At 40.7% G+C, this 22922-nt stretch overlaps 2 protein-coding genes and 2 long non-coding RNA genes across 5 annotated transcripts; 3 read left to right on the plus strand and 1 right to left on the minus strand.

Moving 5' to 3' along the window:
- The first annotated feature begins 10671 nt into the window (after positions 1-10671).
- On the plus strand, positions 10672-11287 carry LOC147927748 (uncharacterized). The gene is made up of 3 exons (XR_015579151.1): positions 10672-10797; positions 10898-11071; positions 11172-11287. It is a non-coding gene; the product is annotated as an uncharacterized LOC147927748 (long non-coding RNA).
- An 80-nt stretch (positions 11288-11367) lies between these two features.
- LOC147927749 (uncharacterized) lies at positions 11368-12683 on the plus strand. Its single transcript, XR_015579150.1, has 6 exons — positions 11368-11444; positions 11527-11602; positions 11707-11767; positions 11881-11933; positions 12042-12474; positions 12554-12683. It is a non-coding gene; the product is annotated as an uncharacterized LOC147927749 (long non-coding RNA).
- A 5900-nt stretch (positions 12684-18583) lies between these two features.
- On the plus strand, positions 18584-20213 carry LOC104738933 (putative indole-3-pyruvate monooxygenase YUCCA9). Its single transcript, XM_010459150.2, has one exon. It carries the CDS (start codon positions 18711-18713, stop codon positions 19974-19976), a length of 1266 nt encoding a protein of 421 aa, XP_010457452.1. The 5' UTR covers positions 18584-18710; the 3' UTR covers positions 19977-20213.
- Positions 20214-20399: 186 nt separating this feature from the next.
- Positions 20400-22830, minus strand: LOC104738934 (uncharacterized). 2 transcript variants are annotated; one of them, XM_010459151.3, is made up of 8 exons: positions 22458-22830; positions 22025-22118; positions 21855-21905; positions 21598-21771; positions 21265-21444; positions 21058-21177; positions 20821-20954; positions 20400-20667 (listed from the first exon to the last, which is right to left on the minus strand). In XM_010459151.3, exons 1-8 carry the CDS (start codon positions 22625-22627, stop codon positions 20592-20594), a joined length of 999 nt encoding a protein of 332 aa, XP_010457453.1. In that variant the 5' UTR covers positions 22628-22830; the 3' UTR covers positions 20400-20591. The 2 variants fall into 2 exon arrangements, with proteins under 2 accessions (XP_010457453.1, XP_087339483.1); XM_087483357.1 differs by having other exon boundaries at positions 21840-21905; positions 22458-22806.
- Positions 22831-22922: the final 92 nt, after the last annotated feature.

Genomic DNA, 22922 nt, shown 5'->3' on the forward strand with positions numbered 1-22922 from the left:
ATGCTCGGGCATGAATCGGCGGGCCAACTATTTGGCCGGGCCGATTGTGGATTGGGTTGAGTATGTGCGGATCGGGCTCTGATACCATGTTAGATTGTGGGCTTCCAACAATCTAACTTCCATTGTGGGCTTCCAACATTCTAACTTCCAATGTGGGCTTCCAATGTGGGATATTGCCAATTGGTTTTGAGTTCGAAGTCCACAATCTAATATGGTATCAGAGCCCGATCCATACATTGTCCAGCCCGATCCATCGGTCTGACCCAAATTTGGTCCACCGATCCTTGTCCGAAAATACCGAGATCTATGGCTAGAAGAGCCATCATCTCGACAGAGTCCATCACGCCCCCTCGAGATAATGCTCTTTTTTTTAGCTATCTCGATGGAATTAGGTCTTCCTTTGGGCCATCAATTAATGGGGTGATTGGGCCTCTATCCGGGCCGGATTAATTAACGGGCCAGCGTGTGTAGGCTCTGATACTATATTAGTAATGGGCCTAACTCACTCCCAAAAGCTAGCTCAAGAGAGGAGGGTTGCCACACACTTTATATATTGCCCAAGGGATATAATCTAACACACCCCCCTCACGCTCAGGACTGGACATCTGTAGCGTGAAGTTTGTGGGGCTGGACAAACACGGGTGGTAACCCACAATCGAGAAGTTTGAACCTAGGTTCCGGTACCCCTTTATTCCTGAAGTATTCTTGAAGCACCCTTAATCATGTCATCTTTTTTTGAGAGATCTCCATTCATTGCCAATTGATTTTGAGTTGGAAGCCCACAATCTAATATGGTATCACAGCCCGGTCCACACATTGTCCAGCCCGATCCATCGGTCTGACCCAAATTTTGTCCACCGATCCTTGTCCAAAAATATCGAGATGATGGCTTCTTTAGGCATCAATCTCGGTATGCTCGGGCATGAATCGGCGAGCCAACTATTTGGCCGGGCCGATTGTGGATTGGGTTGAGTATGTGCGGATCGGGCTCTGATACCATGTTAGATTGTGGGCTTCAAACAATCTAACTTCCATTGTGGGCTTCCAACATTCTAACTTCCATTGTGGGCTTTCAATGTGGGATATTGCCAATTGGTTTTGAGTTCGAAGTCCACAATCTAATGTGGTATCAGAGCCCGATCCATACATTGTCCAGCCCGATCCATCGGTCTGACCCAAATTTGGTCCACCGATCCTTGTCCGAAAATACCGAGATCTATGGCTAGAAGAGCCATCATCTCGACAGAGTCCATCACGCCCCCTCGAGATAATGCTCTTTATTTTAGCTATCTCGATGGAATTAGGTCTTCCTTTGGGCCATCAATTAATGGGGTGATTGGGCCTCTATCCGGGCCGGATTAATTAACGGGTCAGCGTGTGTAGGCTCTGATACTATATTAGTAATGGGCCTAACTCACTCCCAAAAGCTAGCTCAAGAGAGGAGGGTTGCCACACACTTTATATATTGCCCAAGGGATATAATCTAACACACCCCCCTCACGCTCAGGACTGGACATCTGTAGCGTGAAGTTTGTGGGGCTGGACAAACACGGGTGGTAACCCACAATCGAGAAGTTTGAACCTAGGTTCCGGTACCCCTTTATTCCTGAAGTATTCTTGAGGCACCCTTAATCATGTCATCTTTTTTTGAGAGATCCTCCCACATCGAACATAGAGCCCATACCCACTCCCTAGGTCCACTTTTCGACCTAGGCTCGAATACCAATTGTTGAACTTTCCAAGCCCAAGCCAACTCCTCTATTAGTATAATATTGTCCGCTTTGGGCCCAGGTGGCAAAGCCCGCACGAATTTCTTATTGGACTCCTTCCCAAAAGGCCTTAGAGCCCACAATCTAACATGGTATCAGAGCCCGGTCCGCACATACTCAACAAAATCCACAATCGGTCTAGCCAAATAGTTGGCCCGCCGATTCATGCCCGAACATACCAAGATTGATGCCTAAAGAAGCCATCATCTTGAGGGGGCGTATTAGGGATACAATATCCCACATTGGAAGTTAAGTAGTATATATAAGATATGGGTCTCTCCACTTATTGTCAATTGGTTTTGAGTTGGAAGTCCATAATCTAATATGGTATCAGAGCAGATTGTTTCTTGGGCCACCCCGTGGATGTTGTTCCCACATATGCCTACGCTTCAAATGATCATGCCTGAGCGTGAGGGGGGGTGTTAGTGTAAAATATCCCACATCGGAAATATGTGAAAGGATTAACTAATATATAAAGGGTTAGGGCCTCTCCACTCATTGCCAATTGATTTTGAGTTGGAAGCCCACAATAAAACTCAAATTTAATAAATAAAACTCATTTTTTTCCTGTAGAGATAATCTTTGTGGAAGAATCATTTTCCAATAGTATCTGATTAGTGATTTGTTACTTGATGCACTTGATGTAATACAGTTTTTTCGAATAAATTTTATATTTTATTCAAAAAAAATTAGTGATTTGTTACTAGTTAATTTCTCTTGTTTCTGTTACGTTCTTACGACTTTACCTGATGACTTTTGAGTTTTGACATTAAACTTTAAAGAATTGTTTGCGTTTAAGAATTAATTAACATAAATATTTTTAGTTAACAAGGTTTTCTCAAGTGTCAAATCAAATTAAAAACCCTCTGGTCACAAGAGAGGTTTCATGGCGTTGACTCCTCCCAGACAGATGACATCATCAAACTGTCGATGTTGTTTAAAGATTCGAAACAAAACCTAATATATATCCTATTTTTTATATAACGTATACGATTTTTTCTTTTTATACAAAAGTAATTTCCTTTTTCTAGGGACTAACCTAAACACCTCTGTTTATAAATAGTCTCAACATGTCTTTGAGAAATCAAGACAGACTCGTCAGTCTTCACCAAATAGAAAAAAAAAAGCAATGAGAAAGAAGTTTTAGAGAGAGCGTTCTAATTGCGTATTGACTCATTCTCTCTTGTTTGTACCGGGGATTACACAGTTTAAACAAATAAAGATTTTGTGGGAAAGAGCAAGCAAGTTCTTTTATTAATCGGGGAAAACGTGAGATCGTCACTTAAAACGAGTCGAGATAGAGCTTGTTAGTTCACAAGCGAACTAGCAAGCTTAAAGTGACGAACTGAAAACAAGAATGAATTATACGAAAGACAAATAGCAGTTTTCGATGCAAAGTATTGCTCTGTAGGTATTGTCTGCGGGTCAGGCCCCTTTCTCCAATAGATGTCTCGAGCTATTTATAAGCGAATGTAGAGTTAGAGCACTCTAGGGTTTTCTGTGTGAAATCCCGAGATTGTCCTCCGAGGTTGGCCCATTTCCTTCTATCTCTGGTGAGTCTTTGTTGGGCCGAGTTGGCATATGGGGCAAAGCCCATATCCAACAATAGTCCCCCCCTTAGTCCGGCGAGCGAGGTATTTCTGCGATCGGCGGGCGTACTTTGAGTCTTAACATATGCCTGCTCGGCGTTAGGCGTTCCAGACTGCTTCAAGAAGATCTAATTTTGTGTGGCGATGGTTCAAGCGATAGTTTTTGTTGAGCTCGGAGCTCGTTCTGATGTTGTATGCGTTGAGTGTGGTGTTCTGGAGCGCGAAGCTTGTATGAATGTTATGTGTCTTGAGCACGTCTTTGCGGAGCGTGGCGCCTGGCGCGTGGAGCGTTGAGCGTGGATCTCATCTAGATGTTATGCGCCTTGAGCACGTTTTTACAGAGTGTAGTGCTTGATAATGGATCTGCAATGGTTGAGGACGGAGTTGCCGCACATAGTTCGTAACCAAGGATCAAAGAAATTGAGCCAGACCGGCATGCGGAGATTGAGGTCGGCGAGCTTGAGATTGAGGTCGGCGAATGAGTTTGAGGTCTCCGAGATTGAGGTCGGCGAGCGAGAGAGTGAGATTGAGGTCGCCACCAAGAGTGAGATTGAGTTCGGCGCCGAGAGTGAGATTGAGGTCGGCAAGAGTGAGATTGAGCTCGGCTTAAAGAGAGATCATTGTCGTCGAGGTTGAGATCGTCGTCGTCAATATTGAGATCGAGATCGGTTAGTGAGATTGAGGTCGCCACCGAGAGTGAGATTGAGCTCGACGTCGAGAGTGAGATTGAGATCGGCGAATGAGTTTGAGGTCTCCGAGATTGAGGTCGGCGGGACGCTGCACGATGCCCCGGAGTTCGGCAAATCCTCATTCTAGGTCGGCGCTTGTCCTACCATTGGGGCAAGCTCCGAGGTCAACTCCTAAGATGAATGTTCATGATGTGCGCTCGCATTCCACGTCCAAGCTGGAGGTAGGCACAAAACTGGAGGTCGGCATCAAACTTGAGGTTGGCGCTAAGCTGGAGGTCGGCACCGAAATTGAGGTAGGCACCTAGGTAGAGGTTGGCATCAAGCTTGAGGTAGGCACCAAGCTGTAGGTTGGCGCTAAGCTAGAGGTCGGCACCAAGCTGTAGGTAGGTGCCAAGAGACTCGAGTGTGAGAGTGTCGAGCGTGAGAGCATCGAGCGTGAGAGTGTCGAGCGTCGAGCGTGAGAGCGTCGATTGTGAGGGCGGCGAGCATAAGAATGGCAAGCACGAGAGAGTCGAGCGTGAGAGCGTCGACTGTGAGGGCTGCGAGCATGATAGTGGCAAGTGTGAGAGAGTTAGTGTGAGAGCGTTTGACTGTGAGGGCGTCGAGCATGAGGGCGACAAGCACGAGAGAGTCGAGCGTGAGAGCGTCGACTGTGAGGGCTGCGAGCATGATAGTGGCAAGCGTGAGTGAGTCGTGCGTGAGAGTGGCAAGCGCGAGTGAGTCGTGCGTGAGAGTGGCAAGCGCGAGTGAGTCGTGCGTGAGAGTGGCAAGCGCGAGTGAGTCGTGCGTGAGAGTGGCAAGCGCGAGTGAGTCGACTATGAGGGCGTCGAGCATGAGGGCGACATGCATTTGAGCGTATGTTTGATATGCAGCAAGGTTTTGTGCTTTACTGGAGTAAAGTGGTAGGCGATGAGCAAGTCTCGCCATACCTTTAGGTGTGGCTTTTGTGTCCGGCTTATCCTGTTGGTGTTTGGGGTTGGCAAGAACTTGCAAGCCGGAGCTTGGCTTATTAGTCCAGGCGCCCTCAAGCTTGTGCGAGACTTGCTCGGCTTTTTGCTTGGTTTCGAGATGTATTTTACGGGGCGAGACGTCTCTCGGCTTACCCTGTTACGTGTTTCGAATACCAAGTTTTAGGTTGGTAGTTGAGATGAGCTCGTCGTACCTTTTAGGTGCGGCCCTGGTGTCCGGCTTACCCTGTGGGTGCCCCGAGGTCGGCAAGAGTGTGCAAGTAAGAACTTGGCTTATTCAAACTTGACCGCCTGCTAGCTGAATGCGAGACTGGGCTCGGCTTTTTTTTTGTGCGGATTATTTCACCACTGCATCCATGTGGAACGCGTTTTTAATCGAACACCTGGCCAGGGTGACGATGTAGAAGCTGGACACTCGTTAAGACGGACTCGTTCGAGAGAGCTTATTTGACTAAGAGTACTCTTGCGAGTGTAATTTTTTTTTTTGTAAATGTTTTCTTTTGAAGAGTTGATGAGCTCGGCAAGTGAGCGTTCTTTTTTTTTCTTTTTTATTTTTTTTTTTGCTAATGATATTATGATGTTTAACTCACCGTTGATCTTCGGTGTTGAGCTGCGAGTTGGTCGTCGATGTCGAGCTGCGAGGCCATTGTTTGGGTTGGGTTTATGGACAGACCATTGCGTAAAACCCAAATTGTGAAGGTTTGGGGAGCTCTTGCGTGATCCCAACTCCTACGTGAGTGGTTTGTCGTTGGATTGATGACCGGCTTGCAGGTAGTAGAGACGAGCTTGGTACGTCGACAACATAGATAAGTTTGAAAGGTCAATTGTTTGCCAGGTCGCCAAGTATGAATGTTGGGAAGATCAGAGCTAGTGAGGTCGTTTCTCGCGATATTGGAGATATCAGAGGGTAGCGAATTGGTTTGGGCGAGATCGCCATTGAGAAGGATCAAGAAATAATGGGTTTGCGCGCAACTGGTAGTGTCGCCGCTATTGAAAGAGACTTGTTGAGAAGTCGACAGGCTGGGTATAGTTGCCGCGAGCTTAGCAAGACTTCCCAAGAGGTCGCCCGTGGTGGTGTTAGACGACCTGGAGTGCGGCGTGACCGAGACTTCGCAGATCTGGGTCCTGTTATTCTACGTGAAGGTGGCGAGGGCGAGGGAGGCGCTACTGAAGGTGTCGCCTTCACAGGTCGTCGGATCGGAGGTGATGCACATATGGTCGGTAAATCATTAATTGAGTTCGGCAAATCGCCTATTCTCGATCGGCATATGTCCGATACTTGGTTGTGTGGCGATGACGAAAATGCAGATCGGCTTGCGATTGAGGACGAAACCTCTATGGTTGGAGGGCGGCGCAAGTTGGGGTTTCGCGCGATCAGGATTGAGATCGGTCTTTCGAGCATGGAGGAGGATCGATTGGAGAGGGTGAGCGGTTGTGCGTCAGATTTGGCGAAATCGACACTATGGGTGAGGGGGTCGGCCAATGGAGGTCAGTGGGGCGTTGTACGGTGCCCTAGAGGTCGTCCCTGTGTGGGCGGCATATCTCCAATCCATGTCGGCACTTGTCTAACCGTTAGGGTGAACTCCGAGGTCGGCTCATAATTGGAGGTGGCAAAGTTGACTATACAAGTATATTGGAGGTATATTGGGAGATATGAGCAAGAGAGGTCAGCAGGATATTCTCCAAAGAACAAAACCTAGCCGCCGCTCGTCCCTTCTTTGCCGATAGTCGGTCGGCAGGATATTCTGTTGACCGTCGATCGAGATGACCTGATGGTGGTCGGCGGTCGCCCTGGTTCAGCCCGCGCGCACAGACTTTGAGGGCGGCATCATAAGAAACAAATCTGACCTAGAGGGGGTCTAGGGTTTCCGTCGTGAATTCCCGAGATTGCCCTTTTGCGGGAATTAATGACTTGCTTCCAATCTTGTCGGGCCGAGAATACAACTAACGAATCTCGTTGGGCCGAGTGGCATGTTGGGCGTAGCCCATATCCAACAATAGTCCCCCCCCCTTAGTCCGGAGAGTGGCAGTCCTTCTGCGATCGGCGGGCATACTTAAATCATCCGTAATATGCCTGCTCGGCACAGATGGTCTCGGTTTGCCTTTGGGGACGAAATTGCTATAGTAGCTCTTTTGTAAATGCCAGGCTCGTCTTTCGAGAGACACCGTGAATATCCAACGGTAAGCGCGAGTCATCAGCTCGCGTTGACTACGTCCCTGCCCTTTGTACACACCGCCCGTCGAATCAAGAAAGAGCTCTCAGTCTGTCAATCCTTACTTTGAGCACGGTATTCGATGAATTTCTGGAAACGGGGCATGTCGCAGATCGAGGTGACGGATTATGGCAGTAAAATTTCCGTTTTATTTACTTATTTATGTATCCACTCTCTTCTCCTTCTTCTTCACTTCTTCTTCTTCTTTTAATTTTATGCTTTTACTTCTTTTTCTTTCTATTTTTCTTTTTAGTTGAGTTACTCCCAAAAAACCCTAGCTTCCGCCGCCGAGCAAGGGATCGGCTTAATGCGGCCACGACCGGGGTCGCCGATGGTCGATTCATTATCGCCGGTTCACCCAGATCGGCGAGGGTCCGCCATTGCAGATCCGGAATGTCAAGCTCGGCCCTGTGAGATCGGTGGTTCTTCGTTGGAAACATGTGCGCGTAATGGGGTCGATCTCGCCGAACGGAGCTCGGCGCCGCTCCTTGGTTTCGTCGATCGAGAGGTCGGCAATCCTAATTTGAGGTTGGACGAGGTCGGCGAGATGGAGCTGGGAGATCGCCGAAGAGGGTTGTGCCATCGGAGATCGGACAATCGAGTTGAGGTCGATCTTGCCGAACTAAGCTCGGCGCCACTCTCAGGTTTCGTCAACCGAGAGGTCGGCGGTTAGTTTGGTCGAGGAACGCGGCACGACGACCATGTTGCGAATGGGGTCACTTGTGACCCGATTGGGATCGATGTGGGAGATCGGCGATGTGGGCTCACTTGTGACCCGGTTGGGAGCGATGTGGGAGATCGGCGATGTGGGCTCACTTGTGACCCGGTTGGGATCGATGTGGGAGATCGGCGAGGTCGGCATTTTTGCGAGATCGGCGATGTGCGAGATCGGCGATTTGGGCTCACTTGTGACCTGGTTGGGATCGATGAGGTCGGCATTTGTGAGGTCGACGCCGTCCTTGACGAGATCGACATTACTCGCGACATTACTTGCGACACTCGCAGGGTTCGGCCAAGCGATGAGAGGGAGACGGGAGATCGGCACAATAGTGTGCTCGGCACATCCATGCTTGGCGGCGACGAGCTTGGCACGACTGATCTCTGAATTGCGGTTGGTTCTGACTTTGATGAATGCGACGTTGAACTTATGTGTGGAGGTCTCGGTTTTCGGTCGTCAGGCGATAAGGCCCCAAGCGAGAGAGATCGGCGAGGGGGTACGGACGAGGTTGGTATTTCGAGCAGAAAGGAAGGTCGTCCTTCGACGAGCTCCCGAGTTCTAACTTATACGCGTGGTAAAACTCTTGCGGGAATCCAGCGTGCTTTTTCCGAAGAGTTCGCGGCTTATAAAGACATTTTTGATGATGTTAGTGTCGGTATTGGAGCGGAGTGTGGAGAGAACTCTACAACGGAGGTCGGCGCAGGCTGCATGCGGATCTTCCTTGGAACAAGATCGAGAGGTTGAGGTTGGCGAGGATGGCCATCATGAGGTCGTCCCCAATCTCGACTTGGGCGGCGACCGCTCTCGAGGTTGGTCTCGAGGTTCGTTGGGTGGAGATGGCTTATAGGAGCGAGAGGGGAGGTCGGTATAATGAGTGTGATTCTCGCTTGGTTGGGAGCGAGGTAAAGGTCGGCTTTGCGACCAGGAGGTGAGATAGGCAAAGGGATGGTGAGCTCGAGAGCGAAGGCATGAACGCTGGTGAGATCGGGACCTCTCGTGAGATTGGTACATTTCGTGAGCTCGGTATCTCTTGCGAGGTTGCCCGTGGTGATGCTTTGTTAATCGGAGGGCGGAGCGACCGAGAATTTGCCGATCTGGATTCGGCTAGCTTTGAGATCGATCGAGAGGATGTGGAGCTGAGCGGTGATGTCGGCTTGGTTGTCGCGAGCTTGGCGACACCTCTCATGAGGTCGGCACTTCTCACGGTGATGCTTTCGACGGTATCGATATTGATATTAGGGAAGAGTGGAGTTTTGGTTTCAGCAACAAGGGTTTGACCGACGATCATGATTTTGACGACATTCTTGAGTTTGGTGAAAAGTGGTGGTTTCATGGATCTTTCTTTGGCTAACGAGAGGCCTACTACATCACCCATGGCTGTTACTAGAGGTAGAATGGGCACTCTGAGCGCTCCCAAAGTCGATGGTGTCTCGGTGCTTGTTCCTCTATTGTTGGAGTCAGTTGATTTGATTAAGGTAAGCTTTTTTATGTTGTAGCGAGTGTGTCAAGTCGCTCGGCTGTTCGCATGTCCTGGCTAACGAGAGTGTCGATGATAATCTACATCAGATCGTCGAAGTTGTTTCTGCGTCCAGCAAGCAAGGGAGCTGAGAGGGCGGCACCGTCAGTGAAAACTGGAGCCATGGTTTGGAGATGCTGGGCATGTGTGGCAACAAGAGGTTCTGATGGCGTATCGGGCGCTGGTGTAGAGGTTGTGTTGTTCGGAGTAGCGCCCTCGATTGTTGTCGTCGCGGAAGGTGGAGGTGAGAGAGTGGCAGTGTTGGTGACCAGCTGGTCTGCAGCAGGTCCGGCTTCAGCGTGTGCAGCTACGAGAGGCTCAGAGGGCGCGTCGGGCGCTGGTGGAAGGATTGTGCTCGGCAGTGAGCCTTCGGTTGGGCTCGGCAGGGAGCCTTCGGTTGAGCTCTCCAAGGAGTTCGGCAGGGAGTTCAGCGGGGGAACTGTTCGTGTTCTCGTTCGCCCCCATCGTTGTTCCGTTGGCTGCTCCGTTACTTCGTTGAGGTTTTCGCTGGGGTTCGTCATGAGTCTTGAAACTTCGAGGAAGTGAGGATCGTCGGTCTTGATTCGTCAAAAGAAGCGCTTTACTCTTGCCCCACGGTGGGCGCCAATTGTTTGTACCGGGGATTACACAGTTTAAACAAATAAAGATTTTGTGGGAAAGAGCAAGCAAGTTCTTTTATTAATCGGGGAAAACGTGAGATCGTCACTTAAAACGAGTCGAGATAGAGTTTGTTAGTTTACAAGCGAACTAGCAAGCTTAAAGTGACGAACTGAAAACAAGAATGAATTATACGAAAGACAAATAGCAGTTTTCGATGCAAAGTATTGCTCTGTAGGTATTGTCTGCGGGTCAGGCCCCTTTCTCCAATAGATGTCTCGAGCTATTTATAAGCGAATGTAGAGTTAGAGCACTCTAGGGTTTTCTGTGTGAAATCTCGAGATTGTCCTCCGAGATTGGCCAATTTCCTTCTATCTCTGTTGAGTCTTTGTTGGGCCGAGTTGGCATATGGGGCAAAGCCCATATCCAACATCTCTCTCTCCCTCGTTGATGACTTTTGAATAATGAAGAATTCAGAACAGAATTAGGGTTTATGAATTATGATGAACCAAACAACTAAACAACGACAGCAATGGTAAAATCCTCCCTCTTCAGTCTTCACCATCATGTTCCTGTTAGATTTTTCATTGATAAAACATACGATCACCGTATCTTCTCTTGTCTTGTAACTCTCAGAATCGGTTATGAATTAGCAGGATATACGGCGCAAGTGAGGATCGGAGGACGACGTTGTTAGTTTTCCATGGCGATTCGTCTGATTTGATCGACCAAGTCAAGGTTTAAAAATTCTAGGGTTTTTTTTTTTTTCACTTTGGCTCTTTCTGTAGAATTACACATTAACGTTACGATAGTTCTTCTTCTAATTCTCTATGTGCAGATCCCGGGAGATGCTTTGAAGAATGAGTGAAGTTTCATAACAAAAACAAAAACTTGGGCGGCGTACTTACAATGTGACAGAATGAAGTCTTCCTTGTACACTTCGAATGATCATTCCCCATCCTTAAGTGAGTCATAAGAAATCTTTCAACCGATGGAAAAGTCCTCTTCCTCTGTTAGTAATCTCAAAATCCTCTCTGCCCTTCTTTTATTTGTGTTCTGTTTCAAGTTTACTCAACAAGTAATAATCTTTTTCTTTCTTTGTTTTCTAATAGTCAATGAAGCCAGCCTATTGGAAGCTATCCTAGGATTGTGGACAGGCCTATCATCAACAGTTATTCAGTCTTTGGGGCTTTAGTTAGGGTTTGTTTATGGTTTTCATATAGGTTTGTTGTTGTTTAATTCAGTCAGACTTGAAACTTAATGATGGTTCTTCTAAATCTATATATATATATATATATATATGTGCAGATCGTAGAGATGGTTTGAAGAATGAAGAAGAACCAGACCGCTCAATGTTTTGTTTCAGTCATCAACACAATCACTCAGTAAGTCTGCTTAAATTCCTCTTCCAAAAGTGGAGAATGATATGTTTTATGGTTTTGTTGTTGCTGCTTCTCATTATTACAGATGCTTCACTTTCTTCCCATTGTTACCGATGATGATGCCTTTTAACCCAACTATGGTCAAATCATATTATTGATCTGTAAGTTATCTCTCAAAATCCTCTCTGCTTTTCTTTATTTTGTTCTGTTTCATGTTTATTATTTATCCCACTCAACCAATATGTTGTGTTAAATTTTGATGCAGATTTTGGGAGCTCCAGCTTTGCATGCCTGCATCACAAACAAGTACACAGCTAGAATGTCAGGTAAATACAATTCATCTATCAGAGATTATTTCATCACCTTAGAACAGACTGATCATAGCTTAATGAATCACTTAGGAACTGATAATTGTGTTTTTTTTTTTTTGCTGTTGCAGGAATTTCATCTTCAAACAATGGCACAGAGACGACATCATCAGTGTATAAGCAGGTATGAAGCTTCTTTTCACTTGCATTTTGAGACGCCCGGGATTAGGGTTTTCACTTATTAGACTGTTGTTTCAGACTTAACGATGGTTTCTTCTGGTTCTATGTGCAGATCAGAGAGATATGGTTCTTCTGATTCATAACAGAAAAATTTAACATGAAACAGATTCTAGTGATTAATGGTGGAGAGAGGCAGTAGAGTCGTCAAGTTACTACGTCGATTATAATCTCCACACAACTCATCACCGAAGAGATCAAGCTCAAACAGACTCAATATAATACAGTTTCCGAACAACCCGGCAAGTCGTTCCATTACTTAACACTCACTCAATATACTTCTTCCTTGTCCGCTTTAATGTGTGTTGATGCCTTTCACTGCAGGGAAAAACGAGTGTTAAAAGCATAGCTAGCACTACCAATCTGATTCAGGAGAATCAAGATCCTATACTTTATTTGTGCAGCTTATATTTATATTCCTAAAAGTGATCATTCAAGGTAGAGACAATCTCTGCAACTTCAACGAAGAAGAAGAGAAACCGGTCAAGGTTTTGTTTCAGTCATCAATACTGGTTCATCATCACTATTGTGTAAGGTCAAATTTTTATATCATTTTGATTATTGCAGGATATTATAACAAATTAGCTACAACTCTTTCTTCACAACGCCAGCCTTTGGAAAGAACAAGTCACTCCTACTGATGTCTCGCAACAATTTCCGAGATGCAGAGGTCAACAATAAGACTGCAGATGCCAGGTTCTATATCAATCTTTCTTTGTGAGATGGGATTGTAGTTAAGTGAGATTATGAGAGGCCATTCTAATGTTCTTTCTTCTTGTCCATTCCATAGGGGATGGGACGTCTGAACAGATAGAAAACAAGGAGAATATTTTATTCACTGAATTGTTAATATTCGTTGTGACCTTCAGTTCGAATCTTGACTGAATTTTTCTTGATACCATTGATGGTTTTGATTGCAGGTGGGAAATACAGCAAATGCAGAAGAGCATGTTGACTTAACCGCTTTCAATTTTTCAATCCATAATTGAGACTGAGGATTTTACGGTTTCCTTGTTGTTGCTTGTGTAGATGGAGATATATGTCTCACTTTCTTCTCATAATTAGGGATGACCTAACAACAACAACAACAACAACAACGACATCAACAATGGTCAAATCTTCTCGGTAAGTTATCTAAAAAATCCTCTCTGCTTTTCTCTATTTTGTTCTGTTCCTAAGTTTATTTATCCCTTACCCTACCAAGAATCTTGTTCTTTATATTACTTGTACTGAAATATAGAACAACAAATTAAAAAGAACACTATCCTTTGTATTAAGAACCGTAAGGACCAAAATTACATAACCGATTAAAACACTGTAATTATGTAAACTGTAAAGTGTCACTAGATGACTTGCAAATTGGTCCAAAAATACATTTATGGGTACAAAAACAAAACTGCATTATCATTTTAATGTCATTTACTCATAAATGGGCCTAAATATTGACCTGTTTATTTGTGGCCTATATTATTCGACCCATTCTGACTTTTGTGGCCCTCCGCCGAGCACCAAAATCAAACCTTGACTTTTAAAGTTATAATACTCTTGATTTGGATCGTATAATTAAATGGTTGATTACTTGTTGAGTGAGATAAAGAAAAAGAAAAAATGATTCACTAGACTTGGCGACCAATTTTCAATACAATGAATTGGATTAATATACCTGTATATAGAATTAACCAATTATACATATATAAAAAAAAAATATTCTTTCTATTTTAAAATATAGGATATTTTGAGTAAATCACGCATATTAATTTTGAGTAAATCACGCATATTAAGAAAGTTCAACCAATTATCAACAAGACAGAATAATATAAAGTATTAAACTAATCTAAAAGTTGCATAGAAATTTAAAAACATCCTATATTATAAAACAACAAAATTTTGCATGTTAGTAATTTATGAGCTCTATCTACTTTGACCGGACAGTTACAACACTAACCATACTTAACGGCTTATCATTCGAAATTATTAAAAGTATATATATGCCTATAGGCTATACAGTAAAACCTCTATAAATTAATAATGTTGGGACCAAAATATTTTATTAATTTATAGTGATATTAATTCATCTATAAATTAATTATTATTATTTTATAGTCTAAATTAATAATTATTAATTTATAGGTATTTTTAATTGTTTATTTTTTAAAAAAATTATGAATTGAGACCATTTTTACAAAATAAGATTAGAATTTTGGATGTTGTAAATTTTATGGTATTGGAATTGAATTAGAAATAATTAAAAAATATTATTGACAATGAATTACAAATATTATAGACAAATTCACTTATACACATGACATGAATATTCAAATTTATGAATAAGAATATCAATTATCGTATTTTAATAGTCTATCAAACTATCAAAATGTAAATGATGCATATTTAGAAATTGAAAACTTTAAAAAATTTTAGTTGTTTTATAAAATGTTATGAAATGTTATAGAATATTTTATATCATTATAATTTGAAGATACAACATAATAATTGTTTTATATATATGATATTTAAAATAAACATATTTTACTATATCAGCACATATATATATATATATATATAAACTTACATGATTATTAATTTATGATATTATTGGGACCATATTTTAGATGAGTATTTCAAAAAAATTATTATCTTATCGAATTTTGTTATTTTTTATACTGTTTTAACTAAAAATTTATTAATTTATATTGTTTATTAATTTATAGAGTATTAATTTATAGAGGTTTTTACTGTAGTTGTTATTGTATTTATTTATTTTTACAAAAACCGGAATTTCATGTGGCCTCATGTGTTTTCTGCGTCTCTTAAATTCCCTTGTAATAAATTTCTGTGGCTGATTTTCTTGGTGAAGTGCTTAATTCATTAACTAACAGTTGACAAACAAATTCATTAAGTAATGCTTAAGACAATAGTAGTATTAGTAAATTCACTAAATCAAAAATTTAGTCAAACTAAGCACCTTTAATCAAATATTTTGTCACGTTCCCAAAGATTATGTGATTCACTCGCCAATTATATTATCAATGTTTATAATGATATAGGCTATAATCGATCGATATATCTATATATTCTCAGTCCATATATGAAGTTATATGAACTATATAAAAAAAAGAGTTTAAATTATTACTTATATTACCTTAGATATATTAAAACCATTTATATAATTTTGTTATTATGATTAACAAGTTTAGTTAAATATCAAGATACAAAGGTCAAACCAAAACAATTCAGATACAATGTTATATTTATATTTATACAATAACATGATAAGAAAAGTGAATATAACTTCGTAATACGACAATTTATAAACTACCAACTTGGTCAAAAAATTCTTAAAAAATGCAATAATTTGCTCAAATTAGACTGTTTGATCATTATCTCAATCTCTGACACATTACACATACATGTATATACGTGTAGATACATGTATATTTACATACATTATAAATACTAATTTCATATACTATGTAAGAAACAAGTTTGACTTTCTAGTTGAGGAATCCGAACAGTGGTTAAGGCAAAATTTATGATAGATCATCGCGTCACATGCAATCATGCATTACCCTAAACTTCCTACATCAATATATTATCATTAATTAAATCCTACTACACGGTCTATTTACATGGAATAAAATTGTTCTAGAAAACCATATTTCAGAACTAAACCAGTAATCAATCTTTCCTAAACTCTTAGAATTATGAGATTTCTAATTTTAACATATCGTATATAATTTACACTCGGTAGGAGCAATGTGAGAGAATATATATATATATATGTCCTGGTTGCAAATTTGATAAACTCCACCATGATTATACAATTATACTATTAGATAGGTTTAATATACAAATGAATATATATATATATATAAATGATTGAAAAAAAATTAAAGTTTTCACAAATATCAATACGAAAGGCTTTTGGAGTATGAGTGTGTACGAGGGACCCTTTTTTTTAGAGAGACGATCACTGAACCTAACCGAAAACTTGAGAATAATAATCAAATATACAAAGACACTATTATAGGACTCTTTCTCTGCTTTTAAAAAAAAAATTATGTAACATTATATACAGGCTCACGTAAAATTATTGCTGACGTATAACCACCAACCTCAAATCTTGATGATAAATTACACATATACACTCATAATTATTAGCAACATTATACACATAATATATGCATTCTAGATAATGACCTTTGCAATCATAACTTTTTACAACATAAATATTCACTAGCCCAGTTTCACTGGCTTTTCTCTGAAGTCTGAACTCTTTCAATATTTATAGTAACGTACAATACTAATGTCTCAGTATACACTAAAATAAATACAATCACTTCAGAAAAAAATTCCTTAAAAGTACTAAATATTTTAAGTTTAAACATATACTAAAGCTGTGGGAAAACTATGTCGGCGTATATTGATTTAGTTAAATTCCCCACTATTTCGATTTTAAAATATTACGTCTACTTTCATTTAATAATTTTACGTATGCTTGATTCCATATTCTCGAACTTCGCTAGCTTCCAAACTAATAGTTATGCAAATACTCAAACAATTTTATAATAGATGACAATAATACATGAACCTGTATTTTTTATACTCACAAATAATTCGAAGAATTTATACGTATAAAGGAGAAACGGGGCTATATAACTTGCAATACGACATATATATATAGAAGAACAATATGTATGTTAGCTCTACTGTACAGCCAAATCGTGTAAAGATAGATATTACTTTCGATCTAAATCTTTAATATCTGGATACGATACCGCTTTTTATAATGCTTTTAGTTATGAGTTATGTAATTATAGAGATATTTGAACGTTTTTGGTTTTGAATTCAGTAGTTGTAAAAGTATAATATGGAACATATATAATTAAATATGTATAAGAATTAAGTAAAACTACTAGTAGTATTTACCTAATGGGAATACCGATTCGTCCACATGTATATGTCATTTCCCCATGAATATTTATTCATCTTTTTTTGCTAATTTTAAAGTTAGTGGATTACATCCATGCATGCATATATACTTGTACTTCCCCCAATATATTATATATGTATCACGAATTTTCAGGAATTATACGACTTTCTAGAACCTAGGTACGTTTTTATGATACACAAGTTAATATTATAAATGCTAAGTTGTTATACCATATTACCATCCATGCATTTAGTGAAATGAGTGCCAACTTTTTTGCTTCATTTTCTCCAATGAAAATCTTCAACTAATTGAGTGTATTACTCCTAAACGGAAGTGGTGTTAAATGTTTTTAATTATTAACATCCACTAAAGTGTTTTTATACTGTATTTGTTTTAGAAACATCCAGTAGAGTATATAACTAGTCGAAAAAGGGGATGTTATCAAACTACCATCCAACTATTCCCTTTGGAGAAAAAATATTATTATGAAAAAGAAAGCAATATAAAACTTTAAAATTTGAATTACCTAAAAGGACAAAAAAAACAAAAGAGAAACTATAAAATAAAAAAGGGTTAGTCGCAATAATACTAAAATTAAGAAAGTTGCAAATTGATTTGATGTGGTTAGGTAGTCGGCGTAGAAGGTTTTAAAAATAAAATAAAAATATATAAAAAGTGTGGGCCACAAATTCTGGACCCGCTCTCTTGACTCATCATCATCTTCTCCACGTGGTTCTGTATGTGTCAGCATGACGTGCCACGTGGATTTATATGACCAATGATTGAATTAACTTGGAGATAATTTAATGATTAATGTATAGATTTAGTAATCTAACCAGTGGGCTTATTTTTTTTTAATTAAGTGGAGATAGTTGGCAAAAAACAAAACAAAAAAATTGAGCAGAAAAACCTTATTTTTGCTTTTAAAAATAAAAAAACACAATAAACAGTGTCATGCAACATTGTAAATGCTAGTTAAAAATTTTAAGCACGGCTTAAGTTACTATTGCAAACAATATTACGAATACCGTATGTTTTGTAAAGCATATATATGTACAAAGCCTATCAATATCACACGTACGTACGTACTATTAAGACCATCTCTACTCAATTTGCGTTAAGTATGATCATACTAAAAGCTCATGGGTTGGACCATACGATCAATTTTTGGATGATGTCTATGTATGATGTATCTATCATTCATTATCTTTTGGTCCAGTACTCCAATTTATTACCCATTCACATCACTATATATCAAGTAAATTTTGTTACGAAAATCCATGGGAATCAGATTTAAAACCATTAATCAGATTGCGAAGTCATTACTTCTATCATCACCAACATAAATATATTAAAAAAATACAGCATATGGTTAAGGGTTATTGTGAGATATACTCTAATCAAAAGTCGCACAACAAACTTTGCAATGAAAGAATCGAATATTTCTATTTTCTATATAATAAACATAAGTAATGTTAAATTATTTCGCATTTTAAGCAAAAGCATATGACAAAAGTTAGGTCCTAACTAAAAATATTGCACAGAAATTATTCACACTAATTAAAAATAATCAAATCCAACGAACGCGCAGCAAATCACATGCAGTCTCGTCACAACTCAAACTAGTATATATACACTCATCTCTTCTGACTCCAAATCCAGACCAATACATATCTCATTCCTCATACAACAAACCACACACACACAGACACACACACAAAACGTTCGACTTAACAACCCCAAAACATACTTGCTTCCATTCAAACTCACTCCACACAACAACAAAACAAAATGGAGAATATGTTTAGGCTCATGGCAAGTGAAGAATATTTATCAGACCGGCGGTGTCTTTGGGTCAACGGTCCGGTCATCGTCGGAGCCGGTCCATCCGGTTTAGCAACAGCAGCATGTCTTCGTGATCAAGGAGTCCCATTCGTCGTGGTCGAGAGATCAGATTGCATAGCTTCACTTTGGCAAAAACGAACCTACGATAGGCTCAAGCTTCACTTGCCCAAGAAGTTCTGCCAATTACCAAAAATGCCCTTCCCGGATCACTACCCTGAATACCCAACGAAACGACAGTTCATCGATTACCTTGAGTCATACGCAAACCGGTTCGAGATTAAACCGGAGTTCAATAAAAGCGTCGAGTCTGCTCGGTTTGACGAAACCAGCGGGCTTTGGCGTGTTAAGACAACCTCCGCGGGAGAGGAGATGGAGTATATTTGCCGGTGGTTGGTGGTGGCGACGGGAGAAAACGCCGAACGTGTTGTCCCCGAGATTAATGGTCTCAAGACGGAGTTTGACGGAGAAGTGATTCATGCATGTGAGTATAAGTCCGGCGAGAAATTTAGAGGGAAGAGAGTTCTTGTCGTCGGATGTGGGAACTCCGGCATGGAAGTCTCTCTTGATCTTGCTAACCACAATGCTATTACTTCCATGGTCGTCCGAAGCTCGGTTCATGTGTTACCGAGGGAGGTTATGGGGAAATCAACATTTGGAATCTCAGTGATGATGATGAAGTGGCTACCTCTATGGCTTGTAGACAAGCTTCTGCTCATCTTATCGTGGCTGGTTCTAGGTAGCTTATCAAAGTATGGGCTCAAGAGGCCCGATATAGGCCCAATGGAGCTCAAAAGCATGACAGGGAAGACGCCGGTTCTCGACATCGGTGCTCTGGAGAAGATCAAATCCGGCGACGTAGAAATCGTACCTGCGATCAAACGGTTCTCGCGTCACAACGTGGAGCTCGTAGATGGTCAGAGGTTAGATATCGACGCAGTGGTTCTCGCCACCGGTTATCGCAGCAACGTCCCTTCTTGGCTTCAAGAAAGTGAGTTCTTTTCGAAGAACGGGTTTCCGAAATCGCCGTTTCCAAACGCGTGGAAAGGCAAATCGGGATTGTACGCGGCCGGATTCACGAGGAAAGGATTGGCAGGAGCATCAGCTGACGCCGTTAACATCGCTCAAGACATTGGAAATGTGTGGAGAGAAGAGACCAAACGACAGAAGATGAGAAGAAATGTGGGTCACCGAAGATGCATCTCAGTTGCTTAAGCCTCAAGTTAGGGATGCATTAACCAAAAAAGGAAATATATCATACTTTATTTAATTTGTAAAAAACATAAATACAAAGAGTGAAGAAAAGGCCCTCTCCTGAAGTCCCTGGCAGTGTTTTTTTTTATTACACATCTGTATGGGCGTTTTGTAAAATTAGGATGACGTGGCTCTCTTTTTTTTTCCTTTTTTTTCGTTTTCTTTTCCTGAATACTAAATATGTTTACTTTTTTGTAATACTCTTTGCAGCAATTATCTCTAAATTATTTTTTCTCATCTGTGAAAATTTGAAATAACAAATAAAATACACTCGTTAACAGGCTCAGCTCATTATTAATTAGCCCAGATTACGGAGGCCCAAATTCGTTGAAGATGGCAGCTCCGTCCGTTTTAAGACCGACTCGATCTATTTTGACCTCAAAGTTTAATTCAAAAGTTCAAAAGCTCTTTTTGATCATTTTTCCTCGGAATATATCTTAGTCTTAAGATTCTTAGATAAGAGAAACAACAAAAAGGTGGATTTTCTCAGTAGCACACTCACAAGAACTCTTTTTTTCTTTTCAAGTCTTCATCAAAATCTTGATATCGAGAATCATACCGCAACAAAACAATAGCCTACAAGCTTTTCGATTTCTCCTTGAAAATGCGAGGGAGAATCTCATGTGCACCGATATCCAAAGCTTGCGGTTCCCTGAAATCAAAGCTCCAACTCTTGAGTTAGATACAAAAGTTTGAATCTTTGATACACCCAAGAAAATACAACAACTTGTGTGAAGTCATGGGTACTTCATCAAATTCTTAAAGCCCTTGTAAAAGCAAGAAGATTAAGTGTCAGAGAAAGAACCTGCACAAAGTTTGGCCCTTTTCGTTCGAGCTAGGGATGAACCAAACTTTTCGAATAGAGGGAGATTCAAACTGAACAAAGATTCCATCATTTTGCCCGAGTTTCCATTTCCTTGAGCCTTGACCTTTCCACACCTGTGAGAGACCGTTTAACCATTAGTCCATATATACAAACCAGAAAGATAGAAGACTCTTTTAGTTTAGCAAGCAAAAAAAACAAAAGACAGATGTGATTCACCTGTGGGTAGGATATACTACTCTTTGGTGTTACTAAGCAAGCAGCCTTGGAAAATGACTCTTCTGCGTATTGCCTTAGATAAGTAAAGCAGTTACTGTGCGTATCAGGTGACTGAAAAGCCTGAAGTAGGAAAAGAAATGGTTTTATCAAAAAAAATAAAAATAAAGATTGCTTGTAAGATCTCAGGTTGGCTCACGCCCTTAATACCTTATCGATGTTGACAGCTGGGGCGTACTTATCGGTTTGTGTTTTATCTTTGTCAAGAAGGAAATAGACTCTAGTATCGACCTTAGATGTCTCGTGCCACGACTTGACAGCTGTTTCCATTGTGTCAACAATAAAAGCAAATATCTCTTTCCAACACTTTTCAGTTCCATAGGTATCAGACTGCAAGTATTCATTCATTCATTCATTCATTCATATGGAGACAGAAATCAATTTCAGAATCTGAGTTGGAACAATAAATTATAAGCAACGAGAAAGGCTTATAATGATTCTCTGGCATTGCACTTGGATAAAGGAAAAAAAATCAGGACTAACCATTTCAGATTTAAAACTTTCAAGATGCTTGGCCATGTCGACATTAGATCTCAGAGTCTCGAGTTCTTGAGCTCTTTGTTTGTCCTTCTGCAACTGACCGAGCCTCTTGATCTTTCTAGAAACTTCTGTGCTCTTTGGGTTGTGCTGCAGAGCCATTTCGAAAGCAGCCAAAGCCTGATACAATCATCACAGTTTTAACTACCATGGCATAGCTTCGTGATAAGAATTTAAATAGAACTAACATATTGGAAGTTTACATCTTCGTATTTTTCCATGGCTTCAAGCACACAACCTTTTCTGAAATACCCCTGAAGAAGATATATTAGAAAAAGGGATTGGTCACATAATGATAATGATAATAAGTTGTTGATGATGAAACCGAAAAAGAAGAAGAAAAAACAAAAAAATTCTCAAGTTATGATTGTACCTTCTCCCACTGAGGGTTGAGTTTGATGGTAGTGTCAGCATCAGCTAAGGCTTTGCTAAGTTTAACCAGACTCAAAAATGCAGCAGCTCGGTTACTGCAACGGAGAAAAGAAAAGCTTTATTACACTAAAAGTTGTACTCACATTGACTCAAAAACATCAATGTTCCAATTCACAGAACCTAAAAACTTCAACTTTTAAGTATTCTTTAATCACAATTAAGGAGAAAGCAATTGAGGTTAAAAGCCTATTATATATGGATTGTTCCACCAAAGCAATCACATATTCAGGTCTATAACATATCTGACAAGAGAACAAAACCAGATCTTCTGAGGATTGAAAGAAACCCCAACAATCAGATTCGAAAGATTTGGAAGAGGAAATGTCGTAAAGGTATCATTCTGATCGAAACCCAAAAGGAAGAAGAAGAGAAACCTGTAGAGAGTAGCGTTAGAAGGATCGAGCTTGATGGCTTGGGTATAGAGAGCAGCAGCTTTAAGGTAGTTGCCAGCTTTGAAGAACTCGTTGCCTTTGTCCTTGAGAGATTTCTCCGCTTCTCCTCCACCATTAGCTGCCTTGCCTGATTCCACCACTCTCTCCGCCATCAAATTTTCGTAAAAAGTATCGGAAGTGAGAGGATTGCTTCTGTTTCTGCTTTTCTATTTTAGGGTTTATACACTTCTCTTCTTCCTCTTTTCTGGGATTTCTGTTTTGTCTATACTAAACTAATTGTATCTCTCTTTTAATTGTTGAACAGGTTCTCTAGTAACAATCAGAAAAGACTGTGGATATGATTCAAAACTCTAATGGATGATGGTAGTCAATATGGACCAAATTAATTTGTTGAGTGCAAACGAAAAGCCCAATAAAAATAAATGGGCCTGAAATCTGTAAATAATT

The sequence above is a fragment of the Camelina sativa genome, chromosome 14 (assembly GCF_030686135.1).
Source record: "Camelina sativa cultivar CO46 ecotype springtype chromosome 14, ASM3068613v1".
Taxonomy (NCBI): Eukaryota; Viridiplantae; Streptophyta; class Magnoliopsida; order Brassicales; family Brassicaceae; genus Camelina; species Camelina sativa.